We start from the raw sequence: 27,272 nt of genomic DNA, 5'->3' as shown, positions 1-27,272 counted from the left end.
GTATTTGCTACGTGAGCCGAAAAATCAACACAGCCAGAGATGAGCTGCAGACCCGCGCTGCTCCGGAGCCGGCAGGGGCTCCCCGGGCCTGGGGTGGAACAGCACCTCCGCGACACGGGGGTGGCAGCAGGCAGGCCAGCTGCAATCGCCACGGAGAGCTAACGTTAATCCTCGCCATCACTGAGCTCCCGTTAATCTGCCCGGCTGCCGGGCCCCGGCTCGGCGGCCGCCCGGACAAAAGGAGGCCGGGAGAAGGCGCGGCGGCCCGGGCGAGCCCCGGCGGCAGCCGCCGGCCTCCCGGCGGAGCGGCACCGGGAAGCGCGTTAGGTAACCGCCGCGCAGGTCTGATGCAATAGCTGTACGTGCAGCGCCCGGTGCCGGGCCCCGTCCCCGCCAGGAGGATACAGGTCAGATCCAGGTCGAAGCCATCCTCCTGGTATCGCCTTTTGTTCCTGCTGACGATCTCTTTGATGATGGCGGTCATGTCTGGCAGCCGAGGGCCGCTCCGGGACAAGGCGCAGGGGCCGGGCGGCGGCGGCGGGGCGCGGGGCCGGGAGGCGGCGGCGGGCCGACGGCCGCCGGGCGGCCCCGGGCGCGGGGCCTGCTGCGCCGGCGGCTCAGCCCCAGGCGGGCCCGCCTTACCCCGCGGCAGCGGCGGCGGCTCCCGGCGGCGGCGGCTGCCCCCTCCTCCTCCTGCCGCCGCTGCGCCGAGCGGGGCGGGAGCAGCGGCGGCGGCGGCCGAGCAGGGAGGGGCCGGAGCCGGGCCGAGTCCCTGAGGGTGCCGCCGCCGCCGCCGTCTTTGAGGCGAGCGAGGCGGAGGCGGAGAGAACAGCTCTCCGGCGCTCCGGGCCCCAGCAATGGTGACAGCGGCGCGGGGCGCCCCCCCGGCCCGGCCCCGCTCCGCTCCGCCCCGCTCCGCTCCGCTCCCCGCCGGGACGGCGGCGGTAGCGGCAGCGGGCCCGGAGCCGCGCGGTGGGGCCGCGCCGCCGGGCGGGCGGGCGTTCCGCGGCGGGGCGACAGCAGCGGCGGCGGCTCCTCAGTACGTGCGGGCCGGCGGCGCGGCCTGGCTCATCCCCCCCCGGCCTGCTCCGCGCCCAACAGCGCCGCGCCAGCGCTAGCCTCCCATCATGGCTGCAGCTTCCGAGAGGGGAGGCAGCCCCGCCCCCTCCGCCACCTCCGCCGCCCCGAGAAAGTAGTCCCTCACGAACCTGCGAGCCGCTTACCCGCCCCGCCGCCGCACCACCCCCCTCGCCCCATCCCGCCGTCCCACCCGCCCCTCGCCGCCCCGCAGCCCGGGTCCCGCTGCCACGCGGGGGCGAGGAGGCAGCGGGCGGAGGGATACGGGCAGCGCGGTGAGACGTCACCTCCACCGCGCCGAGCGGCGGTGCTGCGACTGGTCACGTGGGCATCCCGCTGTGCTCGCGGCGGCCCCTCCCCCCGTGGGCGGAAGTGGCCGGGCTGGGCCGGGGTGGGCCGGGCTTAGAGGTGAGGTGAGCAGCAGGGTCGGGCCCTGCCGTCCCTGGCCACCAGCGGGCCCGGCCCGCGGGAGCCGGCCCGCACCGCTCGAGCTGTGAGGGGAGCGGGAGCCAGGCCTCTTCCCGCTTTTTGCGCTCCCGTGGCCTGCCGGCGCTCCGGGCCCGCGGCGGGCGAGAGGACGGGGCTCTCCCCCCCGCCCCTTCCCAGTCAAGTCGTCCCGTGGCGCTGGTAGGTGCCACAGCAGCTGCGTCCGCCCCGGCGAGGTGCCGGGGCCGGGTGGGGGGCCTGCGCTTATGTAACCGGCGCGGGGGGGTAACGGACATGGTGCGGCCACGAGCCCCGCGGGCGGGGGGGTCACAGTCGCCAGGGGCCTCGACCTCCCCCCTGCCCCCGGGCCTCTGTTCTGCGGGTTAGCGTAAGGCTGAGCGACCCGGACTGGCTCGGAGCCGCTGCCCTCCCTCCGCTCGCCGCTGTACGTGAGCACCTACTGCCCCCTGCAGCCGCCCAGGCCTCGGGGGAGGTGGTGGGGGGGTGAGCCACCTGCTGCCCTCGGGGCCGCCGGCAGCCGAGCACGGGGGTAGTAGGGGCGTGAAAGTGTCCCCTGGGTCACGCCAGCTGGCTCACCGGTCGTGGCCATGCTGTTTTCGTGGAGCTTTCTGTCCCCCTCCTCCGCCCTTTCCGCATTGATCACAATTATCCGGACAGGGAGAAAAGCACTGTCTCTAAATCTCCAAATCAGCCTTTAAATTCCTTTAAAACTTCAGCAAATAAATCCCATTGTACAAGGCTCTTCACACTCTATGCTGAAAACTCCTGTAAGTCTTTGGGAATTGCCAGTGTTAATGATTTGCAGGAAAATGACCATCAGGTAGCCTCTTGCAGCCTGAGCTTCTGAATATGAATGCTGGTTGCAGTCTCAGTTATCAGTTTCCATCTTTCTCATAGTTTGGTAGGGCATGTTTGGGGGGGGGGGGGGTGATTTTTTTCCTTTTGTGTGCAGACAGGTGAAATACTAGCCCATTGAGGTAATACAAACCAAAGTTTTAAGGCAGCTTGGAATGTATGGCTTCTGTAAAGTGTCAGGAATGGAATCTGCTGGAGATCAGCATCTGCCCCAACTGCTAAGGGATCAGGAGAGCGCTTACCAGATAATACATTTGAAGAAACAGGGTTACTAGGCAAATAAATTTGTAAATTTGCCTTCCTCAGAAATACTATCTTCATGTCATTCTCTTGTTGGACAGTAAGTAATGTGAGGGATATCCCATGGAGGTCAAATGTAACATACCTTCGAAGGAAGCCTATTTAAAGGGAGCAAGAAGGCACTTGTTTGTTTTATAAAGAGGTGATGGACATCTCCAAGGAACAGAAACAAAAGGAAAATGAAACCACTGCCTGTACAACTAGAAAAGAGACACCATGGAAAGGACCAGCCTGACAGGAAGAGGAGAACCCATGCACCCTTTTTCCTTTCTCTCCATGAAAAGCAGATGACATAAACCAGGCAGGTATCTCCCTAAAGAACAGATCCTGGGTTTAATTCATAAGTCCACCTCAAATGTTTTTGAGGCTGGCAGGGAAAGACACCTTGCTGAAGAGACTTTGTATCTTGCTAGACCCATCAGACCACAGTGAAAACAGCCCTCGCAGGAACACGAGCGGGAAATCCCTCCGTGTTTTGCTTAGTAATTGCATTATCTGGGGAATGACTATCCAACACATTTGAGCAGGGCAGCTTGGAGAAAAATAGCATTCACTTGCATATTGGTTGGATGCTATGGGAAATTGGTTAATAAGCAGGTCTGGCAAGCAGGAGAAATTGGATAAAATGTAGTACTCCATGTGTAGGAGAAGATTTATTAAATATCAATTTTTTGCATATATAAATTAGGCAATACTTTACAAAACTTTCCTTTTCCTTTCTGAGGAACAGCAAAAAGGAATTCAAAAGTGCAAGATAAATTCAGTGTCTTGTTTGATCTTTAAGCAGATTTTAAGAGAGGTGCTGAAGTCCAGCTGCAGATGGCTGGAGCAGGGAGAGGAATGGGAGAGTAAAAAGCTACGCTTTGCTTTTAAGGGCTCAAAATAAACTGGAACATAAGGTGGAGGGTGTTCCTGGATTGCTGCAGCCTTCAGCCTTTGCAAATGCTATATTATTCCTTTCATAAATGTATCAAGTTTCATCTTAAGATCTTTTGCCACCATTATTCCCACTGGGAAGCTGTTCCAAGAACCTTCTTCTGATTTTCATACTAAATATATTTGTGACTGGTTTGTATCTATTTATTCCTGTGCCGGCATTGGCCTTAAATAGCTCCTACTCCATAGCATTTACCCTTTTTACCCTTTGTGCACTTACAGGCATAAATGTCCCTGTTAGATGTCATCTGACTACACTAAGCTAGCTGAGCTCCCCTAACTTTCCACTTTCCCTCATCTCAGCAGCAACTTTCTGCTCCAGTTTCATTATGATTTATTTCTCTTCAATATAGATGAACAGAATGGCATGCAGAGTTCCTGAGAGTATCTTGCCAGCACCAAGGACAATGGTATTAATCCTTTCCAAACTCTGCTAGGAACATTGCTCCTAAGACCTCTCAGGGCCTTTTTTTCATGATCATATTGGCAGCTCATAGTTATTTTGGGATCAACTTGTGTGTGTGCAGTGAGATCGTACTGTTCGTTTCCCAAACTTCAAATGTATGAAATGAACCCATGAAACCTACTTTTAGGTCTGGACTTGGAGGTTATCCTAGACAAATACAGATGTGGCTAGCAAATCAAGACCATCTTTGAAAACATTTCTGAAAGTCCTTCAAGTCCTAAGACTGCCCCTCTCTTTCTAACATCTGACTATGTATATATCACTAGGAAGTTGATATGGCTTAATTGAAAGTCCTTTTGCTAGATTCCCGATTCCAAGTCAGACCAAGACTAAGGAGCAGTCTGAGCAATAGTTGTCTGTCAGTGACCATTGTGTCAGCAAGGCCTGCGGCAGATTTTCATCACACCATGCAGCGATGATCTTTGTAACAACAACCACTGCTGGAATCTCATGATCCAACTAGTGGGACTATGCCAGCAATTGGAAGGATAGGGAAAGATAACATAATTATGCCACCTTTAATATTCATGCTGTGCCTCCATCTTCAACTCTGCATACAGTTGAGGTCCCACTTTAAAAAGTTAGCTAGAGGTCTATAAAATCTTAAGTTACTGGACAAGGATGGCTTGCTTTGCCCTTTCTTCAATATAAAATGTAGGGGTTCCAGATGAAAATAGCTGGTGACAGGTTCAAAACAATAGACGTAGTTAGTGTCGTGGCGTGAAGTTAAATTGTGTGACTTGGCTACAAAATGCTGCAGATGCCCAAAGTTTTTGATGAAAAAGTAGACAATTTCATGAAAAAAATTGGCTAGAAAATACAACGCATCCTCTGACTCAGAAAGTCTTTGATCTGCAAGTTGGTGAAGCACAGAAGAGTCTTCTGGGGAAAAACCACTACATGCTTTTGCCCAATTATGAAGCTGTTCCTAGACATCCCCTTTTCCCCAGCTTGTTCTTTACTTTCCGATCTCTCATTTTGTTCTTTCCATACACTTTGCCTTGCTTTCTATTTATCTCATTTCATCCCTATTCCCTCTCTTTGAGTTTTGTTGTTCCCTGTGTCTTGCAAACCCCCTTCCTACCTCCAACCACCACAGATCCTTCTGATTTTAATATACCACTCGTTTCCCATCTTGCTCCTGTTCAGGTCACTGGCAAAGCTCGGGTCAGCCTGCACTGACTGGAGAACAAAGTTCACCAAAAATAACATGTTTCATAGCAAAGCAGCCAGCAGTCAAAAGCAAAACAGTATGTACACCACCAGTGTGGCCTTTGTCTTACCCTTCTCCAATGAGTTTTCCAACTACACTAGGTCCTTCCAGTGACCTTCTCGTCCTGTATTGAAGAGCTACAATCTCCTAGAGTCCAGCCAAGTCATCCGTACATTTGATTTGAAATTTTTCAATTTTGGGGGAAATTTACAATCTCATTTTTTCAATATAATAAAAAAAAAAACCAAAATGTTTTCTTCTGCCACAGTTGCAAAACCAAAATTGATAAAAAAGTGTGCTGAATGAGTGTCAACTTGTTACCGCTTTCTAGATCTGTCCTTAAGTAGGAAGCATACTCCATGACCCAAAGTAGCCAAGGCATGCCAAGTGCTTGAGGACAGCAGCTGCCACAAAGACCTTTTTTTCTCCAGTATAAACCCATGATTTCCAGTACATTTCTCTTTCAGACAGATACTTTTACTAGAGGATAGAAATTGAAAACTAAGGCCCAATTCACATTAACACCAGAAAGGAACGGTCAGTCAGCAGTAGGCTGGTGGTCTCTCCTGGCTCCTGCAGCTCCTAATCAACCTGGTACATAGACAGCACAAGCGATGGCAAAGTAACACCTTGTCATGGCCAGGTCTGTGCAAACAGGGGAAGCTCCAGCAGTACCAGAGGGACGGAGACTTCATGGAGACCTCTGTAGGATCAGCTTCTAGAATGACTTAAGTTCTACATCAAGCCTTCAGCAATGTTCAGACTCTGTATTTAGGAAAGCGGGATGAATTTGGTGTTTCTCACCTTTTTTAAGAAATATTTGTTCAAGAAATTATAATCTCCCAGTATTTTGAGAAATTAGGACCCAGTCCAATTTATGCATTCTGCATCAGCCTCACCTTCAGCCTGACCCTGGTCAGCTTCTGAAAAATTGCATCTCTCAATTTTTTTCAGTATTTTTCAGCAGAGGATTTCTTTCAAAGCTTACCACCACAGCTGTCAAGAGCAGTGACAAAATGTAGGTTTCGAGCTTTTATTACTTGTATGTGTGTTTGCATTTCTCCTTAACTGCAGCAAAATAGATGTCACTTTTTTAAGAGTGGGAGAAAAACCAGAAGGGTCCTAAGTATTTTCCTATGGTAATGGTAATTAGAACGCAATAGCGTTTTCCTAGTGCATGAAACGCAGGCAGTGAAATGATTGATTATCCTTTTTCTATTCAAAAGGGGTGATTGCAAGAACAAGTATAGGCCTCCAATTAATAGCAAAAGCCGTCAGCATCACTGATTATATCTAGTTCATTTTTAAAACATCAAAGGGAAACTGTTCACATATTCCACATAGATTGAAAAAAAAATTCTCTAGAAGATTATAATCTTATTCACTATCAAAGACTGGAGGAGCAGCAGGAAAGGAAGGCCTTCTGTAAATCAATAGGTGCATTTAGACAGATACATTTATTTTCTCATTAAATACACTTTTTATTTGGAAGAGCTATAGCACACAATAAAAGGGAAATACGGATTTGTCAATACTGATGAAGAAGCAAAAGTTGTTTCAAAACTTTTTTAATTTTTGGGGAGTTTTGGTGTATATTAATCCAATAAATGGAACCAAACCAAAACTGCTGGAACAGTACTTTGGTAAAATCACAATCACTTTGAGAACATGAGTATTTTTTTGCACGTGGATTTAATGATGGAAACACCACGCACCACTGATGCAGTGATAGATGGACACTAGCGGGGTGGATGACATCCCACTCGGGTCACTGAAGAGTGTGCCTGGATTTTGGCACAAGCCAGACCAGCTATGGGAAGGAAATTCGGTGTCACACTCTCTACCTGAGGTGGTGTTGGTGGAGCAGGTACAGTGGAGAAATCACAGAGCAGAAGCAGCGGGTCTGCTCCACAGGTCCTGGTGTGTGACAGCCACCGGGAGCTTCAGTAGACTTGTCGGTGGGTGAAGCGTCCCCTGCGTGCGTGTACAAGGGATGACTTCTAAAAATGACCCATAATAAAATCAGTGTTGTATAAAAAGCTAACTGCTCTTGACAAAAAAATTACAATCCCCAGTGAGCAGGTTGAAGTTTTTTAGGAAGCCCCTGGACAATGTATGAATTACAGGTAAGAAAACGAAGTGATAAGGCTTTCTCTCAGGAGCAAAGCTGTGTCTGAAAGGCTTTAAAACTTCAGCAGCATTGACACAAGAGCAGAAGAGTTGAAGACAAGTTGCCAAAACCTTGGATTAATTACACTTATTACAGAGATCCCCTTATTTTAACCTTTTTCTGGACATTTTTCTCTTACTATATATGTAGTTTGAAGTTACTGTTTTTATTACATGTTGAAACTGGGAAACTATTATCTCAATATCTCTTAGTAAACTACTGATGAATTGTTAAATTTCTATGATTTTCATTCTGGTAGATCCCTGTAGCATCCCAAATCTGCCAAATACATCTGAAATGTCGCCGCTCCCGAAGGGGGAGGGAGTGTGTTTATTAGGAGGCGGGTGTCAGGGCAGGCTCGACCCCACGCAGTCTTAGGCCCTCTGCTGGCGGGGAGCGGCCCGCGGAGCCCAGGCAGCGGGGTCTCCGTTCCGGACGCGCTGAGGGCCGGGCCGGCAGGCGGGCGGAACCTTCGTGCGGGGCGGCGGGAGCCGGCCGGAGGGGGGAAGGACGGGACGTGCCACCGCCGAGCCAGGGCCCACGCTGCTGCCTCCGCCTTCCTCCGCCCGTGCGGCCGCCGCCGCACCGCGACCCGCCAGCCGCGTGTCCGAGAGACTGGCCCGAAGGGTGAGTGACTCGGCGAGGGAGAGAGAGAGCGGTCGTCCGCCACCGCTTCCCGCCGCCGCGCCGGCACTTGCCGGGCGGCGGGAAGGTCACGGGCGGCCGGTCCATCCGGCCCTCACCGGTGCCGCCTTCGCCTCACCGCGCCCCCATGGCCGGATCCCGGGCGGCCGCTGCCACGTTCTCGGCGGGGCCGGGGGCTCTCCGAGGCCTGCTGCTGCCCTCGCTGGGGCCCAGCGGGCAGCCCGGGAGGGCAAGCGGGGCAGCCCCGCCCCGCTGCCGGCACGGCTCGGCTCGGCAGAGCGGCACTGCCCCTTCCCTCCTGTCAGCTCCGGCCCCACCAGATGCCTGGCCTCCGGTGCCTGGCCAGGAACCGGCCCCGTTCTCTGGGCCGCTCCGCGATCGGGGGGGGCTGCGTGGGGGTAAAGCCGAGTCCTTGAAGGGGAAGCGGTTGCTTTTGCCTGGGGGTTCGGGGAGAGGCGAGGGATTCCTGCCAGTGACTGACTGAGCTTTCCCTCTAGCCGCGCTGTGGGAGCAGAATAGGAACCAGCGCCGCTTGTCCTTTTGGTTTCTTTTTAGTATTTGAAGCGTTGGCATGCAGACAGGCAGAACTAAAACAAAATGCGTAGCCTTACTGACCTAGAGTTTGCTGTTCAATTAACTGTCCTTCTCATTATCTCAGCTATCTGCCTACAAAATAAATGTTAACATTCATGCAGGGTAAGTAGAACTTCATTTAGAAAGATTACACTTAAAATTCTCTTCTATTAAAGCTTTTTCTTACAATTGCTGTTCAGGGCAAGGATTGCATAAGAAGTGGCTTTTTTCATTGTTTTTTGGGGCTTCCTTTCCTAAAAAAGAAAGATTTTTTCCTTTTTCACTGAGTATATAGCCCTTTTATTTTAGTAAATTAGGCTTAAGAGAACATGCAGAATCTTGTAGCTCTGTATTACTTGCTTAGATGCCTAAGCAGGCAAATTTTATTTTATTTCGAAGCAGGTATGCATAGCAACAGCCTTGATTTTTACATTTCTAAACAGCAAATGAAGAGTTAAAAAAACCAAAACTGTTTCAGTGAGCCACACTGGAATATAGTAGCAAGCTGTTGACATCTTTTGGTAGACATATCGCAGTGCTTCTCCTAATTCCAGTTTGCCAAATCCTTGTAAACTGAATCTATGGTATGGCATTGCCTTGAGTTGAATACAGGGTCGACATAACGTGCTAGCCAGGCGAGGGGGAATTCAAGGATATCTTGGCTGTAGGTAGTTCGGCTTTTCCCTGGCTGAAGCTCAGTCTGGAGACCAGCCAGGGAGCGTTGGAAGCTGCCAAAGGAATTGCCACTAATTTTGCCCTTGCAGTGGGAAAATTGGGCAGTGAACAAGGAGAGTGTTGGGGATTCTCAAGCAGAAACCCTGCCAGTTGAAGAGAAAGTAGACTGGGGAAGGAGTACCCCGATTTTATAAGTCATTTTTTGGTGTTTTAGGAAGAGATTTTTCCTCTCTGCAGCACGCTCCCTTAACTTGAAGGTGCTGTACTTTCTGGGTTTGGCTTGTACAGCAGCCAGCCTTTTCCCTTGATAGCTGTGTGCCACATCCAGCATTTTCAGTTTTCCAGGGATATTAATAACTCAAAATATATTCTGCTAGGTGCAGGCTCCATCTCTTAACCTCATTTTATTCAAATACAAGTTGTCGATCACTCCTTAATGTGGCAGTTGGGTGCCTTTCCTTTAAACTTCCTCTTAGGCAAAAGAACTCCCTGTTTAAATAATGTAGTTATCTTTCTCTCCATGACTTAGCATTCTTGGGTCAATAACAGTCACAAAATGTCAATCTTAATGGGAGTGTAAACTTGGCACTGAAATAAAGTAATCTTTATTACTTTATTGGGGTATTGTATAGCTGAAAGGAATGCAGATTTCTTGAGAAAAGAGTGAAATCAGGACCTTTTTGCATGTAGTCAATCAAGTAAGGCCTCAAATTGTTGCTGCTATTTCTTCTCTGCTTACTGAAAGTGGAACTGAAACCATAGTTAGTGCTGTGTGTTTTAATCTTATGCAGTTTTATATGTTGGGGTTGTGCTGTTGTTGAGATATTTCATTATAACTTCAGGGTAAGCTTTATGCCCACTGTGTGCATGGGATATAATTTATATGAAATGGTGTTTAAATATAAGGCAGATGTTTTCTCAGCTTTAATTTTCTTTCTTTCTGTCCCTCCCTGTGCTTTTTTACATTTAGTGTTGAGAGACAAAATGGTCCATGCCGAAGCATTTTCACGTCCCCTGAGCCGGAATGAAGTGGTTGGATTAATTTTTCGTTTAACTATATTTGGTGCTGTAACATATTTTACCATTAAATGGATGGTCGATGCCATTGATCCAACCAGAAAGCAGAAAGTAGAAGCTCAGAAACAGGTAGGATTTTATTCATAAATATTTCTGTGAAATGCTCTCTCGTTCATTACTGTTCATACAGAGAAATCTGCTAACTGAAAAGGACATGCAATAACCAACAAAGTGATTGACAAAAGCATGTGGAATAATCAAAAAACCTAGAATTATTTTTTAGTACATCTCAGGATCTACGCTGTTAGCGTTTTCAGTGCTTACATTTTATAACAAGTTAGAATTTCTAGCCTGAAGTGGTGGAAAAACTGTTGAACTGTAGCATAATGTTGTCTCTAATTATCTGCAAGTATGTGGTCCCAGTGCAGTTTCTGCTTCTGACAGTTTTGCTAAGCAGCAGTCGCATTAAATAATGCTCTCATCAGTTTCTTGGTTGCTTTTTAAAACCTTGAGCAGAAATAACTTAATTCTGTGCTGCTTTTTGGCAACTTAATGGCAGAGGCAGGGACTGTAGTTACTCATGACAAAGAGGAACACTGCTGTCCAAATGCCTTCTTAAGAATAGCTTGCACTTTGTTCCTCTCTCTCCCCCCACCTCCAGTAGCAGTCAAAATGCCCTGGAAAGGGGAGGAAAAAAGTGAAAAGCCTCATTCCTTATGTTGAACTACAATGATTCATGGGAGTTAATGCTCTGGGAAAAGATTTAGGAGCATTTCAGAACCAAAGTTAAATGTTTCATTTGGAAAGTATTGAAGGAAACGTTGTAACTTTTTTGTTTTCTGGCTGACACATATTTCACAGATTCAAACAGCAGTTTTGAGCAACCTAATTCTGGTTTGGGTGGTTTTTCTTTTTTAATGAAAGCTTTAATTAAAAAATTGGCCCCACTTTAAAAATCAGCTTTCACAATCTGTGCTAGTGCCAGCTATTATATAAGAGGCTGCAATATCCCAAAAGCATGTCAGACTTAACCGCAAGTTTGAGTATAAAGAGAAACTGAATTATGAAAGTATGTTGACACAACAAATACTTTTCCTTTTAAATTGGGAAAAAGAAAGCATTTAATACATAGAAAAAATTGACTGGCTTCTGCGAATTATCTTTTTTTTTTCTTAAAAATATATTAATCTCTCCTTGATACTGTGCTGTGGAAGTTTGGGGAGTGGGCATGCTTTTTATAACACAATTATATCTCACATTAAAGTGCGTGTGTATTATTTGCAGGGTTGTGAATGAAGATAATTAATCACATGAAAGAACTCTAGAGTTCTATTTAATAACAAGTTTCAGAGTTTTCATCTGAATCCTGTACAAAGTTTGTAAGGAATAATGGGCTTTTTTTAAGTGTAACATACCTGCGTCAGCTTTGGAAACTCCTGTAGAGATTATGGAAATGATTTTGTACTGAGATTACCTGTGTGTCTGCAAGCCTGTTCTGAACAGCAAACTCTGTGTTTCAATGTTTATTTTGGTTGCTTTTCAGGTCACAATGTATGACTTGTGGATTTGGAGGTGGGAGGGCTGATATGACACACACTTGATGGGAACTGAGACATATGACTTAGTTTCACTCAAGTGACAACAAGTCATTAGGAAATAGCAGAACCTTCTACTTCAGAAAGATTTAACCTCTTTTCAGATGTGACTTAAGGGAAGCTTTTCAGACTCCAAATAGCAGTTCTTTAAAAACTAATTTTTGAATCAAGCATTTGATTTCTTTCTCACATTTTCTTGGTGTTTTATTTCCCCCAGGCTGAAAAACTAATGAAGCAAATTGGAGTTAAAAATGTCAAGCTTACTGAATACGAAATGAGTATTGCTGCGCATCTCGTAGACCCACTTAGCATGCATGTAAGAAACCATTTTCCGTGTTACTCCGATGAAAGCACTTCAGACATGGAAGATCTTGATTTTGACGTTGGATTACATTATTTGTCATATATGTGTATCTATGGAAATACATAGAAAATATTTCTGTAATTTAAAAGTAAAATTGCATCGTTGAGAGCAGAGTTTTTTTAATCACTTGTCTCTTTATTTTTGAGGCTTTGCACTACTTTTAAGCTTGTGGATATTTTTTGTTGGCAGGGACTATGATGATAATTTCTAATACTGTTTTTCTGTATTAGGTAACCTGGAATGATATTGCAGGCTTAGATGATGTTATTACAGATTTGAAAGACACTGTCATTTTGCCCATCAAGAAGAAATATTTGTTTGAGAATTCCAGGCTTTTACAGCCACCAAAAGGTAGGAAGGAAATGTTATAGATTTATATGTTGGTATTAAAAAAAAAAAAAAAAAAAAAAGTTACAATTGCCCAGAAAGGAAAGAGGAAGCAGGTTGCCAGTCCAAAGTGCAACTATTAGGACTGATGCCAGGGAAAACCCTCGGGTTTTTCCTCTTGTCGTGAAATCAAGTTCTACTGAATAAGTTTCATCTTAGTAATGAAGGGATAATTGCTTTTCAGTTATTGATGTGTTACATTTTGGTGCACTAATCTATGTAGCCTGCATTTTTAACTGCCTAAATTGTCGGATTTTGTTTTTTCTTCTTATACCCCATCTTGTCCTTTGGGAGAGGCGAGCTATAACTCTGCTGTACAGCTTTGTACACTTGGTTAATATTTCTACGGTGTCATAGAAATGTAAGCCATAAACATGAGATGTCAATGTAAGCTAATCTTTCAGACATCTCTCTCTTCTAGCCCTAGAAATTCCAGTCATTCAAAGAGACAGAGATCCCATTTTTATTCTGAAGATCATTTGGTTTTCTTTGGAGTTGAGTTGCACAGTATTGAGGCAGTAAGGAAACCATCGAGTGACAAATTAACAGTAAAACAGAAGTTGGACTCTCTCTGCTGGAATGCTTGCAGCCATATTTGCTGTGCATTACTGCAAACAAGCAGAATTTAAACTTTGGCATTTTGTCCAATATTTCAGGTTCATCTTTACTGCTCTGATCCCTGGAATATTGTCTTCTGAAAATTCTCTGAAAACTATTAATTACCGCCTGTATCTGTGACCGTCTCAGTTTCGTGTCCTAAGTGATGGAAAATTAAGCACTTTTGTAACTGGTTTAGTTTTTCCAGGCCACTTTCTGTTTAAGTCACAAATTAAAATTGTCTGGAAAATTACTTTAATGTCATGATCTAATAAGCTGAAGGAAAAAATTGGTTTTTATTTATCTTTTTAAAGCAGACTTTCCATATAGGGCAAGCTCCACAGTTTTATTAGTGGCTTGCACTGTGTGTTAATGGGAAGTCATTGCTTCAGAGTAATTATGTTTGTGGTCATCAGTCACATAAACAGAAAAAAACTCCTAGTGGTTCTCTGTGTTTCAGGCGTGTTTCATTTAATTTTTTTTTCTTTAAATTGTTTTCTTTACAACTATGTTAGAAAACCACTACTGTGAATTCTTTCACTATGACAAATTTAAAAATAATATGAGAAGTCATATTTAATTGTGGGTAATTTGTTTAAAATGTTTGTGGGGTCTTTTTTTTTCTTTTTTTTTCCTCCCTCCTCTGTGCTAAGTTTTATTAGCAAGGCTGAAACTGGCTACAAACAAGGCCTGTCAAATGCTTACAGGAAATAAATAGGGTTTTAGTTTTATGTAACCTTTATAGTCACAGTAATAAACCGGTCGTCTTTCAGGCAAATGTCTCCCTTCAGTTTCACCATACCTGTTTTTAGATGTTCTTAGCTTTAATTTTATAATAAGGATATCTTAAATAACTCTGTATTTGATTTGATAGAACACTACATAACTTGGTTTCTTACCTTTTAAAACTTGGATAAAATACAAGCCTGGACACTATCAGGTCTGTCATGCCAAAGCGTGTTTTCTGTACAGCGACCAGAGAGCATTAACACAGTTACTTTTTCAGGAGTACTTCTCTATGGCCCTCCTGGTTGTGGCAAAACGCTGATTGCCAAAGCTACAGCAAAGGAAGCAGGCTGTCGATTTATTAATCTTCAGCCTTCAACACTGACGGACAAATGGTATGGAGAGTCTCAAAAACTAGCTGCTGCTGTCTTCTCCCTTGCTATAAAGCTCCAACCGTCCATCATCTTTATTGACGAAATAGGTAAAAATTTATCTTTTTTTGTAAGTAACTATAGCAGAGTGACATTAAACTGCAGGTTCAAGTTGATGGGTATATTGATCTACTGTCATCTTTTCCTTAAGAGTGATAATGGAACAAGGTTTAGTAATATAAATGGTATTGTAAAGTAACGGTGACAAATTAGGAAAAACAGTGTATTTCTTTCTTGTGTTAGTGGAGGAAATTACAAGTAGAACAAGTTGCTGCTTATTTTTGGTTGGGCTCAGGTGGTTCATGAGGAAAGCTTTTCTTCTGTCAAGGGAACTACTTATTCAGGAAACCCATCACCAAATACACTTCAGTGCTTCTGCTGTGAGGGCACATAATGTAAGATAAAATACAGGTTTAGGAGAGCTCAGGAATAATAGTTTAATAAAGCTGAAGAAGTAGGAGGGGAAGTTCAGCTAAGTGCCAGTTGTTCAGTGCATTTGGACTTGTCACATTAGTGTTTTAAGTCCCTGTGAACTTGAGCAGTTCGGTTAAAATTGCTCGTTGTCTTGTAGCACTGGCACTTCTTGGAGCAAGTTGTACTGTTTGCAGAAGCAGAGCCTGACAAAGCTTTTACCCTTTCCATAGTTTATGTTTATGAAGGGGCTACATTCTTAAAATGTGTTTTATCCTTTTCTAGAGGTGTGAAAAATGTGTTTTTCTAGCTGTTGGAAATTCTTTAGGCAACCACTAGCAGAGTTAGAGCTCTGCATAACAAAGTGTATAGCTTACTTTACGTCAGTCCTGTAGCTTGCTGTTCTCCTGTGCTTTAGTGCCTTCTAGCTTGCCAGACTCTGAATGCTTCCATCTCTGCATGAGAAATTAATGTGAAAGTTACACTTTCCATGAATTCAGGAAAGTGAAAATTTGGAGCACAAGATTTGGGACAGTCTCATGTGATAGATACATACTTGTGTAATGTAATTTAAAAGATGTGCTTAAAAATATGGTGAGATTCCACTTTCCTATTCTTCATCGTAAGAAATATTTTTCATTTGTTGACAATGTTTATTAAAAAAAGTATTAATAAGATAGAGAATAGCACAAGTCTGCACATGAGAAATCAAACAGCATACTTTCTATGGCAGGATTGAAAGTAAACTGCTTTACTGAATCCTTCAATACAGATTCCTTCTTACGAAGTCGATCGAGTTCTGACCATGAAGCTACAGCTATGATGAAAGCTCAGTTCATGAGTCTGTGGGATGGACTGGACACTGATTATAACTGCCAAGTAAGTACAAAGGATGATGAGAAAAGTAATGTGACTTTTCCCTCTCAGTTATTATGCACTGAGCCATTTGAGAAGAGTAGCAGATTGCATGTAGTAATAATTGCCAAAAGAGTTTCTTTACTTGTCAGTATTAGTGATTGCCAGTATATTATGGGAATGAGATTAGTTATATTGATAGATCATTTTTCTTCTTGAGAAGGTTGTGTTTGTAGGTATTTTGGTTTTAATTAAGAGGTGTTATTTTCAGAAGTGTCTTAAGTCTCAATAATATAGCTGTATAGTTTGAGCTGCGAAAATTGGGAATTTTTAAACTGTTTTGAAAAACATTTTGTCAACAATATTTTCTTCAGGTGAAGTGAATCTTTGATTTCAGGAAAGGTATTGAAAGATCTGAGTATTCATCCCAGTTGCAGATTGGTTGGTTTGTTTCCAGAAAAGTGTTAGACTGACATTAGGCAAGCACTAGACTCTGGAGTTAATCTGAAAGGGTAGAGAAGTTGTTGTTATCAAAAGACAAATTCTATTAAATGGAGCCATGCTTCCATCCCATTATTCCTGTATGCTTCTGTCCCCCTCCCGTAATCTCAACAGAGGTATTGTATTTTGGAGAGAAAAAAAATACAAAAGCTGCTGGTGCTGTAAAAACAAACAAACAAAAAAACATTTATGAAACAGAGGATTTGAATGTAGCATAGAGGAAAGCCTGCTTGGTATGTTTCTGAACTGTCACCTGGAGCAGTCTTTTTAAGGCCTCTAAAAAGGATGTTTATTCTCCGATTTTAAAATTTTCAGCCTTTTTAATCTGTATTTTTCTGTGAATAGGTTCCAATGCTTTGACCTCCATTAGTTCTTTCTTTGTAAAATCTGCTTTTCCTTCTCTCTCAAGCTTGTGCTAAAGATTTTTTTCAGTTGATGTTTTAAAAACTGATTAGAACACAGTGAATATATATACTTAGGAGCTTTAAAGCAGAGTGTTTAGTTACCACTAGTAAGACACCAATGGTATGAACACTTAACTGGAAGCTAATATGATCTTGGAAGCACACATTTTTTCTGGTGTTTGAATGTATTATCTTTTTTCCCAATATACTGACAACTTCCTGGAGCAAGTCAAATTGTTTGTTTGCTGTAAGACAATATGTGGTCTTACCCATCTCTCAAGTTCAGCATGCAGACCCTGAACAAGTCACTCTTGTCCTTTACTCGTATGCCTCTGCAGGTTAGGGAGCCACCAAAGTAAAATGCAATGCAAACAATTGGCTGGAGACACCGCAGGGGTTGATTAAGGTTTCTGGGGAGTTTTTCAGCAGGAGTGTTTTGTTTCAATACTGTATTTCTGGCTCTTCCCCAAGACCTCATTGCAATTCAGGAAGTGTTCTCTAAGTGATGGTTTTGACACTTGCATTGTCTCAGTTTTTGACAGCCAGTTCGCTGGGCTCTTTTGTTAATTACAAATGTTTACTTGGGAGCTTTGGGTTGCTTGTCTGATTCTCGCCAAATGAATTTGCTTTGAATAAGGATTAAATTTGGCTTTTGTTACGGTAACAAAAATTCCAAATGCTAGGAGGAAATCGTAAATAAGTGTTGTGATGAATGTTATTTGTTCCTGTGTTGATTGCACCTGAAAAGCATGTTCAGCTTTGGGCTAAACCTGCCAAGGATATATAGTCTTGAGCAGGGCAGGAACTTGGGGCACAGTGCCTGGAAAAGAGCTGTGCTGCTTGAAGTGACAGTTAAAGTCTGGAAGCCCCGTACAGCTGCATTTGTGCCCTGGGTGGGTCCCACGTTCGCAGAACCTGCAGATAAAGCCGGTTTTGGGAAGGCTCCTCAGCTCCGGTAGCACAGAGGGAGTAACACTTTGGGTCCAACAATGGACCTTGATGCAGACCCTGGGGAAGCATAGCATGGGTACAGTGATGCCTCTTTACAAGAGGCAGCTCAGCCAAACATTAGCATGTGTTCAGCACGCCAGCAAGTGCCAAGTGCTTGCTTGAATAACGCTTTCTAGAAGGTGAAGACTGCCAGAGCCCTGGTGAAAAATGTGTCTTTTGCTTTGTGCATAGCAATTTACCACTGTATAATTAAGCCTCTAGGTGGCAGGGTGACTCTGCTCGGGGACAAGTAACCTAGCCTGGCCAGGGGCTGCTAGAGCTGCCAGGGATGGCTGCGGAACAGTGACCCCACACAAAAGACCAGGAGCACGACAGGAAACTGTATTGATAAGAGATTAATTTCCCTGACATTTTTCACTTTCATGACCGGGTATTTACAATGTACATAACTTACAGTAATAAATGAGAAAATAAGGCTGATGTGAACGGGAAGTAAACTTGTTCTTAAACTAATAACCGGAACGCAGTCAAATGAGGTAAATACTCTCCTTGTATTGAACTTGGCTTGTACACATCTAATGCACTGCTGTTACAGTATACTAGTGCATATAGGTTCTTACTGACTTTTAGTGCATTTTTTTTTTAATGCTTACAAAAAAAGAAACAACATTTTAGTGCATGTGAAAGCTGCCAGTTTGGTCATCCTGGTGAACTGATTGCCTTTCTTTTTTTTCAACACAGCACAAAAATGCCACATTTCTTAATACCTTATCAAAATGTCTCAAGTTGCTTCCAGACCACCAGGAACTAGAGAGACATCACCAAGACTTATAAGCAGAAGTTTTGGGTTACTGCTTAGAGTTTGAACTTTCAAACTGGGCTCGGAAGGCTTCAGACTAATGTAAAAATCTCCACCCAGGTGATACTCTGTGGTACCAATGCTCTCTTAAGCTGCCCGTTTAAATCCAGTTGCTGAAATCAGTACCAAGAAACCTTATGTACCTTCTTTAAATGTCGATGTTCTTGATAAAGTGTGGAAGAGTCACACGTTTGGTTTTGAAACTCCAATATGGTGATATTTTCAAAAGCTGTTTTCAGGCTGACTGTTTTTTTCTCTTGGTGTATACAGGTAATAGTGATGGGAGCTACCAACCGTCCTCAGGATCTTGACTCTGCAATCATGAGAAGAATGCCAACCCGGTTTCACATCAACCAACCTGTAAGTCATGGCAGGTTTGCCTCTGAACAGTGTGCCTAGTGGCTGAGCTACAGGCAAGTGCCTTATCAGCCAGGAAATGCATGTCTCTGGTTGGTTTTTTTTGTTGGGTCCCGTCCCCCCATGTCCCGTCCGTGTCCCATGTCGTCCCCCGCTGTGTCCCCCCCCAATAAATACTGCATTATTTTGATCTGGTTTTAGTTTTTTAGAAGCACATATATAACTTTGCTTTTTAAGGTGAAGTTTCTTGCAGAAATCTTGATTCCTTGGGTCTTTTATCTTGAAACAACTCCATGTGCTCCAAGAGCTTCCCACCCATTTCCTTCACCTGTAAGAATGGAGTGGCTTAGATGCTGCACTCTGGAAAGAGCTTAGTTTTAACTTGAAAACAATCTCAAAAAGCACCAAAGGGACTGCACACAGTTGCCTGCGGGGAGAGTGGCACCCAGGTCAGATAGTGTCAAGAAGAAGGTACATACTGACTACCATTTATACCTTCTTGATACACAGTATTTAGTTTTCAAGGAGAGAAGAAGGCATGAAATCTGCATACCAAAGCCTACGTTCTTCTCAAGCCTTTTCACAGTCAGGCACAGTAAGCAATCTGGAAAACTTTTTATTCCACTTATGATTTATGCCAAACAGGTAGCAGTTAAGGTCTTTATCAATTATGCCAACCATCACAAGGTTACCCTTACTATAAATTTTGCTATTGCCATCCTTTTCAAGGTATTTTAGTTGCCTTCAAACACTTAGCGATATCACAAGACATTTTTGTATCAATTTTATAAAGAGTTCAGTTGTGGTTGTCAGTATTCCATTCTGGCTACAGAAATATCCTTCATTATTCATTTTTTTTGAAACTTGGAGACAAAACTGGAGGAGTAAAAACTCTTATTGATTGTCCAAGGGAGTAGTCATATTCCCAGACCCATCCTGTTTGAACTGGCTTTCACTCCTTGTGGACGGGTACTTTTCAAAACAAAGCATTTATAACCTAGTAACTGCTTTTCTGTGATGCCTGCTCATAGGGTTTCATACACCTTATTCATCCTCAAGTTTTCCTTGAATTAGTAAGGGGCAAGGATGCGTATTTTAGTACTTTATCATGCCTTTCTATCAAGGACCACTGTTAGAAGGGTGAATAATCCGCAGGTAGCAGTGCCTCAGGATATTACAGGGGCTGGCTCCCTCTCCCAGGATCAGAATTACAACAGGAGGTGTCATTTAGGGCATAGGCACGTAACTTTCCTTACCCTGCTACAGCCATCTCATGAACTTACCACTTGTCTCTCGTTCTTTTCTGTGGTGCTTTGTGATACAACCAAGATTGGTTACAACTCTTACTGAGGGCCAAGATAATTTATGTGCTGTGAATTGGAAGTGTGCACAGGTAGTATCGCTGTAGAGTAGCTAAAGCCTTGCAGATTTTATAACTGAGTTTGAGATTAAAATGCCCAAAATTACTCATAAGAAATTACTTGCAAGGCAGAGGGAAATTGAAGTATTTTTTGGGACAGAGTATCAGCTGTTCAGCTGTCAGAGTATCTATAGGGTAGTTTTTTCCCTTTTTAACAATGAAGGTGAATTTAGGACAAGTTTGGTTTTGGGAGGCACAAAAAAGAGTCTCTTTGCTGCCTGTGTTTTACCTTGCTATTAAGGATATGCTCAATACCTGTTTCTTTCAGTAACCTCACCACAGTATGTGATTTATATTGCTTAAAATTTCCCAAGCATCATCTGTAGAATTGAATTTATTATTACTGTTTTTTAAGCAGAACAGTTTATCCTCTTCATCTGATTTAGCAAAGTATTGAAAGCGTCCCCTAGATCTAGAGAGTCTGCCCTCTGTTGAAGATGATGGGAAATCTTTGGAGATGGCTGCTTTCACTTAGGGCAAAGTAAGACTAAATGTCAGTGCATTTTCCCTTTCTCTGTAGTTAGTGTAAATATATATGCTCAAATGCTTAGTTTCATGTGCTCCTGGAGTCAGAGTACCCTAGATCTCATTTTGCTGAGTGATTTGCCATCAGATAAGTTTCCTTAGTGTGTGTATCACATCTCCTGTCTGAGGGATCAGCTTGTGTCACTGAATTGTGACTGAAAGCCCACACCATGTAAATTGAGATAGATGTTACATATATTTATTTTTGTACTCTAGTAACTTTAATCTCTTTTGTTTAAGGCTCTGAAACAAAGAGAAGCAATCTTGAAGCTAATTTTGAAAAATGAAAATGTAAGTAGGCTTCTTTTAATGGTTAATTTGCTGTATTACTGTTTTCATGAGTGCAAGGTCTGGAGTTGTAGAAAACACGTTTTATAATTGACTGTCTTGGAGTAAGGTAGAGGTTATCTACCAGTGTATTTCTGATTATAACTTAGGAATCTTTTATGGTTTTAGTTGTGGTGTTAAATTAAAGCAGTAGGGTTGCCTACTGGTTTAAGCATGAGCCTCAGTCAGAGCAGCAGTCTTGGATTTTGTGGTGAATCACCATCTCCAAGGAAAATTACTCTGTCTTCATTTTCTTGTTATATAACAAGATAATATATTTATATCTCTAAAGATGCTGAAGGTGAATAATGTTTGGAAATCACTTTGATCAGTGAAAGAAATTTCAAGACATGAAGCAGGGAGAAGAGATACTGAATTTTTTTTAACTCTGTACAGTGTATTGGCTCAAGTCAAGAAAGGAGGAATGACATTTTTTGACAGTGCTGCTTTTTGCACTTTGATCCATAGTTCATATTTCCTTTAGAGGAAAACTACTATAGATGTTGTTGCATGGTGTTCGTGTTGCCATCTGCATCCCAAGGTGAGGGGAAGGGGTAGGTGTGAGCACATCTGGTAATGTCTATTGGCAGGATATGGGACCTATGTTATTGGAGGTTCCTGCCAAATTTAGTCTGCAGCACTAATTGTCTTGAAGTTAATGTTGCAAAGTGTCTCTTGGTTGAGGTCTATCCTAATAAATATCATTCGTTAGTAAAACCAACTTATATTTTTTAAGAGGCCTAAAAATCACAGCTCATCATTGTGAATGGCTGAGATACTGGGGAGGTTGCTTTGCAAATGGTCATTTTGGATTGTTTGTATTCGCAAAATACTAGATATGGGTTTGACAACGGAACTGCTATGAAATGCCAAAGGAGTTGTGGAGGAAGAGCTGACCTATTTGCAGAAAGCCTCAAACAAAGATGTCTTTTGCAAGTGGTGATTTCAGACTCAAATTCCTCTTCAAGAGATGTTAGGGAGGTATGCCAAATAATAGACTTTATACAGGCTCCCTGAATATCTGCAGCCACCCAGCCCTTGCACGCAAGTGGACTCTGTGGCTCCTTTGCCTCGGCAGCTGGGCCTGGGAGTTGCAGCACTTCAGCAAAGGCCTTCAGCAAAAAACCTATATCGGCTCCTGAATATGGATCTGAAAGAATGCAAGGTATATCAAGCATCTGGCAGTGAATCACAGCCACACAAATAACTTTTTTGTGGGGGGTGGTGGAAATCAGCCTGTATTGGTTATCCCATAGGAGGAAGAATTGGATCTCTCAAGCCCAGCTTATTTGGCAGTCCTTCCTGGCAGTCCTTTACATGACAGATGACAGGTGTAGTCATGCCCTGCGTTTTCCCTGCCTGTCTTAAAATCTTGTTTCTTCTTTCTCACTCAAAGGGAAATCCTTGTTAACGCCTGCTACACAACATGCCCGTTGTCTATTTATTCTTAGCCAGCTGCACTGCTCCATTCAATTCTTGGTGGCCTTCAGCCCCACATTGAGCAAATACATTGCAGATCCACAGCTGACTGTTACTGGCTTTGGTATTCGTATGCAGGATCATGCTTTAAAGCAAAGCACTTCAAGACAGCCAGGCTATAATGTCTGTAGGAGGCACTTTGGTGTAAGCCAGCTGCCACTTTTGCCTTAATTTCTGTGCCTGGGGAGCCAGATGGCTCACTCCAGACCCAAACCAGAGCCCTGCGTGCTGAGTTGTAGGTCAGGGAGCTGGGCCTCAAGTACAAGCTCAAGATATGAGCCAACAGGACAGTATCACTGTAACCCTTGTCCTTCAAGAAAAGCGGGTGGGATGGTGGGGAATCGGAAGGGTGCTCAGTGGATGTTGGCAGGTTCTCGGGTTATTCTGGGGAGTGTATGGGTTCAAGGGGTAGCTGGAAGTAGTGAAGAGTACACCTGGGGCTTTGCCTTCATCACCACAGAATAGTTTCCGTCTTAGAAGAAGTCACCCCTTAACTTCAGCCTTTTATTAGACTAGTTTGGCTTTAACTTTTTGAAAATAAAATACTGATGCATTGGAAAATGTGCCAGAAGGGGCTGTTATCAGAGGTTCTGTAAATGGACTGCATAAATATGAGGTCCTGGCTGGAATGAGTTTCAGCCTCTGATCCAGTGCATGGAGTTAGACACATTATTTTGCCTCAGAGTTCCCCATTTCATGGTTCCTACTTTATACTCCCCGTATAAAGTAGGAGCAGTTGTTCAGTAACTCGGCAAACAACTGAGTAGCTGAGATAATGAACAACTGCTTTTGAAGTTCTTATTCTGCAGTGAAAGGTGGCAACAACAAAATGTAAATGTGACAGGAACTTTTTCGAGCCTTGCTGTGTTACTGGTCAAAAGAAGTGTTTATGAAAACAAAATGCACTTTTTCAAATAATGTATATAAAAAAAGGGCAGTGGCTGTGAAAGGAGACCCGTTGGGTAGTGTTCATTGTCTACAGATAAAAGGATGCACGTAGGATCTGATCAAGCCCTTTACCAAAATAAGCAGTGCTGTTGCAGGAAACTTGTGTGGGCATTTGGGAAAATGGGTCATTATTTCTGTGATCCAGTTTTTGCCATCCAGTAGCCTTCCAAAACAGCACAGGAGCTGTGTCAGTAACAGACTATACTAATATGATGGTTCACTTTTGCCTGTTTTTTCTTTTTTATCGGCTACAGAGTTTTATGAGATGAAGCATCAGTTTCATTTAATGAGATTAACTACTTGGAGGGTTCAAACTGTAAGTTAATAAAATAATTTGCTTTTAACTCTCAAAAAAAGTCAAGACTGAAAAAATCTTCTTAGGGCAGGTAACAATACTTGGAGGTGACTGTTTCTTGTCCTTGGTGAACAAAGTAAATGACTTCAGAGTTTTCATGCTCTGACCTTTTGTTTTTTGACAGGTGGACAAGCATGTAGATCTCCTAGAAGTTGCTAAAGAGACTGATGGCTTCTCAGGCAGTGATCTGAAAGAAATGTGCCGGGATGCAGCACTCCTCTGTGTCAGGGAATATGTTAATTCTGCCTGTGAAGAAGAGAAGTATGTGTCTTTATTCCATCTATTATGATAGCCGAACAGCAATTGTGAATGCTGCTGGTACTACACACCGTCCAATTATTAGTTTGTATTTTCTGATTTGAATTGCAATTTATAGAGATTTAAAAAGCCTTGCTATGTTTCACAGAAAGCAGGAGGTTCTCTTTTTCTTGACAAATTGCCATTATACAACAAAAAAACCCAACCAGTATGTTACCTTTATTCATTTTGACTATGAAAATAAGACTGTTTGTTTCAAGGTGTCAAGCTTGAGGTGGCATGAACCAACAAGTGATGTTACTGCACTATATCACCAGGCTTAAATACTGGTAACACTCTTGCACGCACATAACTCCACTTGCTGTGATGTTCCTTTAATTATCTCCCATACTTGCAGGTAATGCATGTGCATGGACAGGGGCATGTTTCCAGTGTAATGCTGAATCCATGTCAGAGCTGCTATTTTCAATGATTACTTCTCATTGTTTGAATAACTGTTACACAGCACCTGAATCATTATCTTGCTTTTTGTCTTTCTTTTAAAGCCATGATGAAGATGAAATTCGGCCTGTGCAGCAGCAGGATCTCCACAGGGCAATTGAGAAGATGAGAAAATCGAAGGATGCCACACTGCAGAATGTTTTGATGCACGTTAGTTTAGATTAGGACAAAAGAGTGTGTTTGCAGTTTCTGATGTCATTTAGTTTGACTTCTGTAATCAGCAAAAACAATGTTGGGGGTGGGAGTGGGGTTGTTCCTTGAATAAGGGAGTTCTGTTTCTGGAATTGTTTTTATACAACGAATTCTAAGTTATTGAAATTTCATCATGCACAACTAGAAGTGTAACAATAGACCACGAAGTGGAACAATTATAGCCCAGACCAAGAGCAAGAGCCTGTGTCTTGTCCCATAATCGATACACTGTGTAGCCTTAAAGCAGGTTCTGACATGGTGCATGGGTTCAGCGGGTCACCGGTGTGGAGGGGAGACAATCCATTACCAGTTTGTGTATATATGTATGAGCATGTGTGTATGTATTAAATGTATATATTCACACATTTTTTTATATATAGACATAATCTGTAGATAACTTGAGTATGGAAAATCTTTTCTACTTACTGAATCAAACCAAATCAGAAGATGTATAGATTAAAGATTCGTCGATACTCAATTCACATTTACTTCTTCCTTTTAGCAGCAAATATGAAGATATAAATTCTGCTTCTAGAATAACTTTCAGGCAAAATTTGAAATGTTACTGATTTTTCTTTCACATGACCACTTGAAATCTGGTGCCATTTAGTAAAGAGAGTAAACTACTGTAAAAATGTTTGAATACTTTTCGTTTTGTATGAATTCTGCTTTTTTGAGGCTTTTTAAATGAATGCTGGTTTTATTTTTCCCTTGATGTGAGTAATTAGAGTAGAATCTTAACTGGTCTTTCCTAAAGCCCCACATATTATAAGCTCTCTGAAATTGTGGCTTTCTGATCTATTATGCATTGTAATGAGGGCTTGCTGCTATTCTAATCTCCTCTGGAAGACCCACTGCTGCACTGTGGCATTGTAACATGAAGTGTCATATGCATAGCTCTGAGGTGCGGGGGGATGTTTTGCTCTGTCACATGCTCTGATCTGCAAAATTGAAGAGAAGAGAATGGGTTTTAGGTTTATAAATGTGATTTAGCAATGTTCTGCTGTACTTGCTGTTAACAGTTATAGTAAGTTCATGTAACGTTATGTAGTGATAAAGGCAAAGGGCTAAAAATATAAGTGGTAAAAGTGTTTTGGTAAAGTTATTGTCAGTAGGTTTTCAATAACTTTTTTTTTCTTCTTATACTATTACAAATTGTGCAGTAATTGAACAAAAATATGTAATTGGAATCGTTCAAACCCCTGGGGTGGTATGCTGTGTCACAGCTCTGCTACCTGTCAAGGGAAGATAAGCATTGAAAGCAAGATAATGATGTAAACTGAAATGCACTTGCAAAGTAAAATAAAGACAGCTGGAGCCACCCCTCGTACAGTATCAGGTGCTGATGACAATTTCCATTAAGCACAGCTTTCTCACTAGTGTCCTTTTGTCTGGCACACTGTTTGTGTGATGCACCAGCTGCCCTAGGTCTTAGTTTGACCCTATCTAATCTCCTTGGGTACTGAACATGGGGGGGTTTAATAACTTTGCTTTTTGATATGGGGGAAAAAGGTCTATGGTAAATGCAGATTGCTCTAACACAAGGATATAGGAAATCAGGCACACCAGAAAATACTGGACTATGGAAATCTAAAAGTCTGGGATATGGAATGCTAATCCCACAAGTCACATTAGTGACAGGGCAGAAAGCAGTGACGTAAGTCAGTGCCAGCTCTGGGAGAGCCCCAGTTTAAGGGCTAGCCTTAAAATTAAACATGCAAATAGTGGTACTTACCGGAAGCCTCTCAGAAGATTTAAATTATACATGTGCCAGATTAAGTTCTCCAGCTATTCAGTTTGTTTTCAGTGCCTGCTCTGACTCTGAAGCTCTCCGAACCCCTCTCAGTAGTTGTTAACACCTGAGAACTGTGAGGCTGGTGCAGTAACGCAGCTCAGCCACCATCTCCTTCCTTTTTTCAGGGTGTTTCCTACTTGGTAAAGATCTAGTGCAGGCAGCTGAAGAATACAGTCTTAACTGGTTTTAATAGAGTGAGTGTAAAGTGTGTCCTCAAGTGAGTTTAAATGTCAAACTGAGCGCATGAGAATAGGAACAAACCCTTGACTGTTTGCAGATGCTGAGGGCATCCTCTAGTCACCAGCTGAGCTCTGATCTCCTTTGTGCATGTTTCCCCCAAAACCTGGCTGTTTGCATGCTGGCTGGATCTTGCCTTCACCTTGTGCCTATAATGCATCGCTGCAGGCTTAAGGGACTGATTTGAAGAGGCGCAAGGGGTTATTTGTAATTGCCCCTGAGGACAGTTCCTGCAGCTGGACATTCCCAGCAGGCAAATTTGTTTAGGCCCTGTTCAGCTATAGAAGTCACGGGTAGACAGTGTGTACAGTACAGACCGTACCTAAATTGTCCCCAGGCTGTAAAGCAGCTAATCTTGCCAGTCTGATACTGCTAGCGCAAACAGAAACCATTGGAGTAGAGTTATGTAACAGGTAAATAAAT

The 27,272-nt window shown here is 43.3% G+C and overlaps 2 protein-coding genes across 4 annotated transcripts in view; one reads left to right on the top strand and one right to left on the bottom strand.

Annotated features, from left to right (window-relative positions):
- LOC142411488 (phosphatidylinositol 3,4,5-trisphosphate 3-phosphatase and dual-specificity protein phosphatase PTEN) overlaps positions 1–1,022 on the bottom strand; it is a 50,120-nt gene extending 49,098 nt beyond the window's left edge. The window contains exon 1 of the mRNA XM_075505474.1: positions 406–1,022. Coding sequence (XP_075361589.1) covers positions 406–484 — 79 coding nt within the window. The 5' untranslated portion in view covers positions 485–1,022. The remainder of the gene's footprint in view (positions 1–405) is intronic.
- LOC142411489 (outer mitochondrial transmembrane helix translocase) lies at positions 312–26,152 on the top strand. Of its 3 annotated transcripts, XM_075505476.1 has the most exons (11): positions 3,955–4,025; positions 5,231–5,331; positions 10,328–10,503; positions 12,187–12,285; positions 12,564–12,684; positions 14,324–14,524; positions 15,658–15,764; positions 18,726–18,815; positions 20,998–21,048; positions 23,991–24,127; positions 24,670–26,152. In XM_075505476.1, the coding sequence occupies exons 2-11, from the start codon at positions 5,292–5,294 to the stop codon at positions 24,788–24,790; spliced, it is 1,143 nt and encodes a 380-aa protein (XP_075361591.1). In that variant the 5' UTR covers positions 3,955–4,025; positions 5,231–5,291; the 3' UTR covers positions 24,791–26,152. The 3 variants fall into 3 exon arrangements, with proteins under 3 accessions (XP_075361592.1, XP_075361591.1, XP_075361590.1); XM_075505477.1 differs by lacking the exons at positions 3,955–4,025; positions 5,231–5,331 and adding an exon at positions 312–327; XM_075505475.1 differs by lacking the exon at positions 3,955–4,025 and having other exon boundaries at positions 4,392–5,331.
- The last annotated feature ends 1,120 nt before the right edge of the window (positions 26,153–27,272 follow it).

This window comes from Mycteria americana, chromosome 6 (assembly GCF_035582795.1).
Source record: "Mycteria americana isolate JAX WOST 10 ecotype Jacksonville Zoo and Gardens chromosome 6, USCA_MyAme_1.0, whole genome shotgun sequence".
Taxonomy (NCBI): domain Eukaryota; kingdom Metazoa; phylum Chordata; class Aves; order Ciconiiformes; family Ciconiidae; genus Mycteria; species Mycteria americana.
Note: the sequence above shows the minus strand (reverse complement) of the source record. Positions and strands in the feature narration are given on the sequence as shown.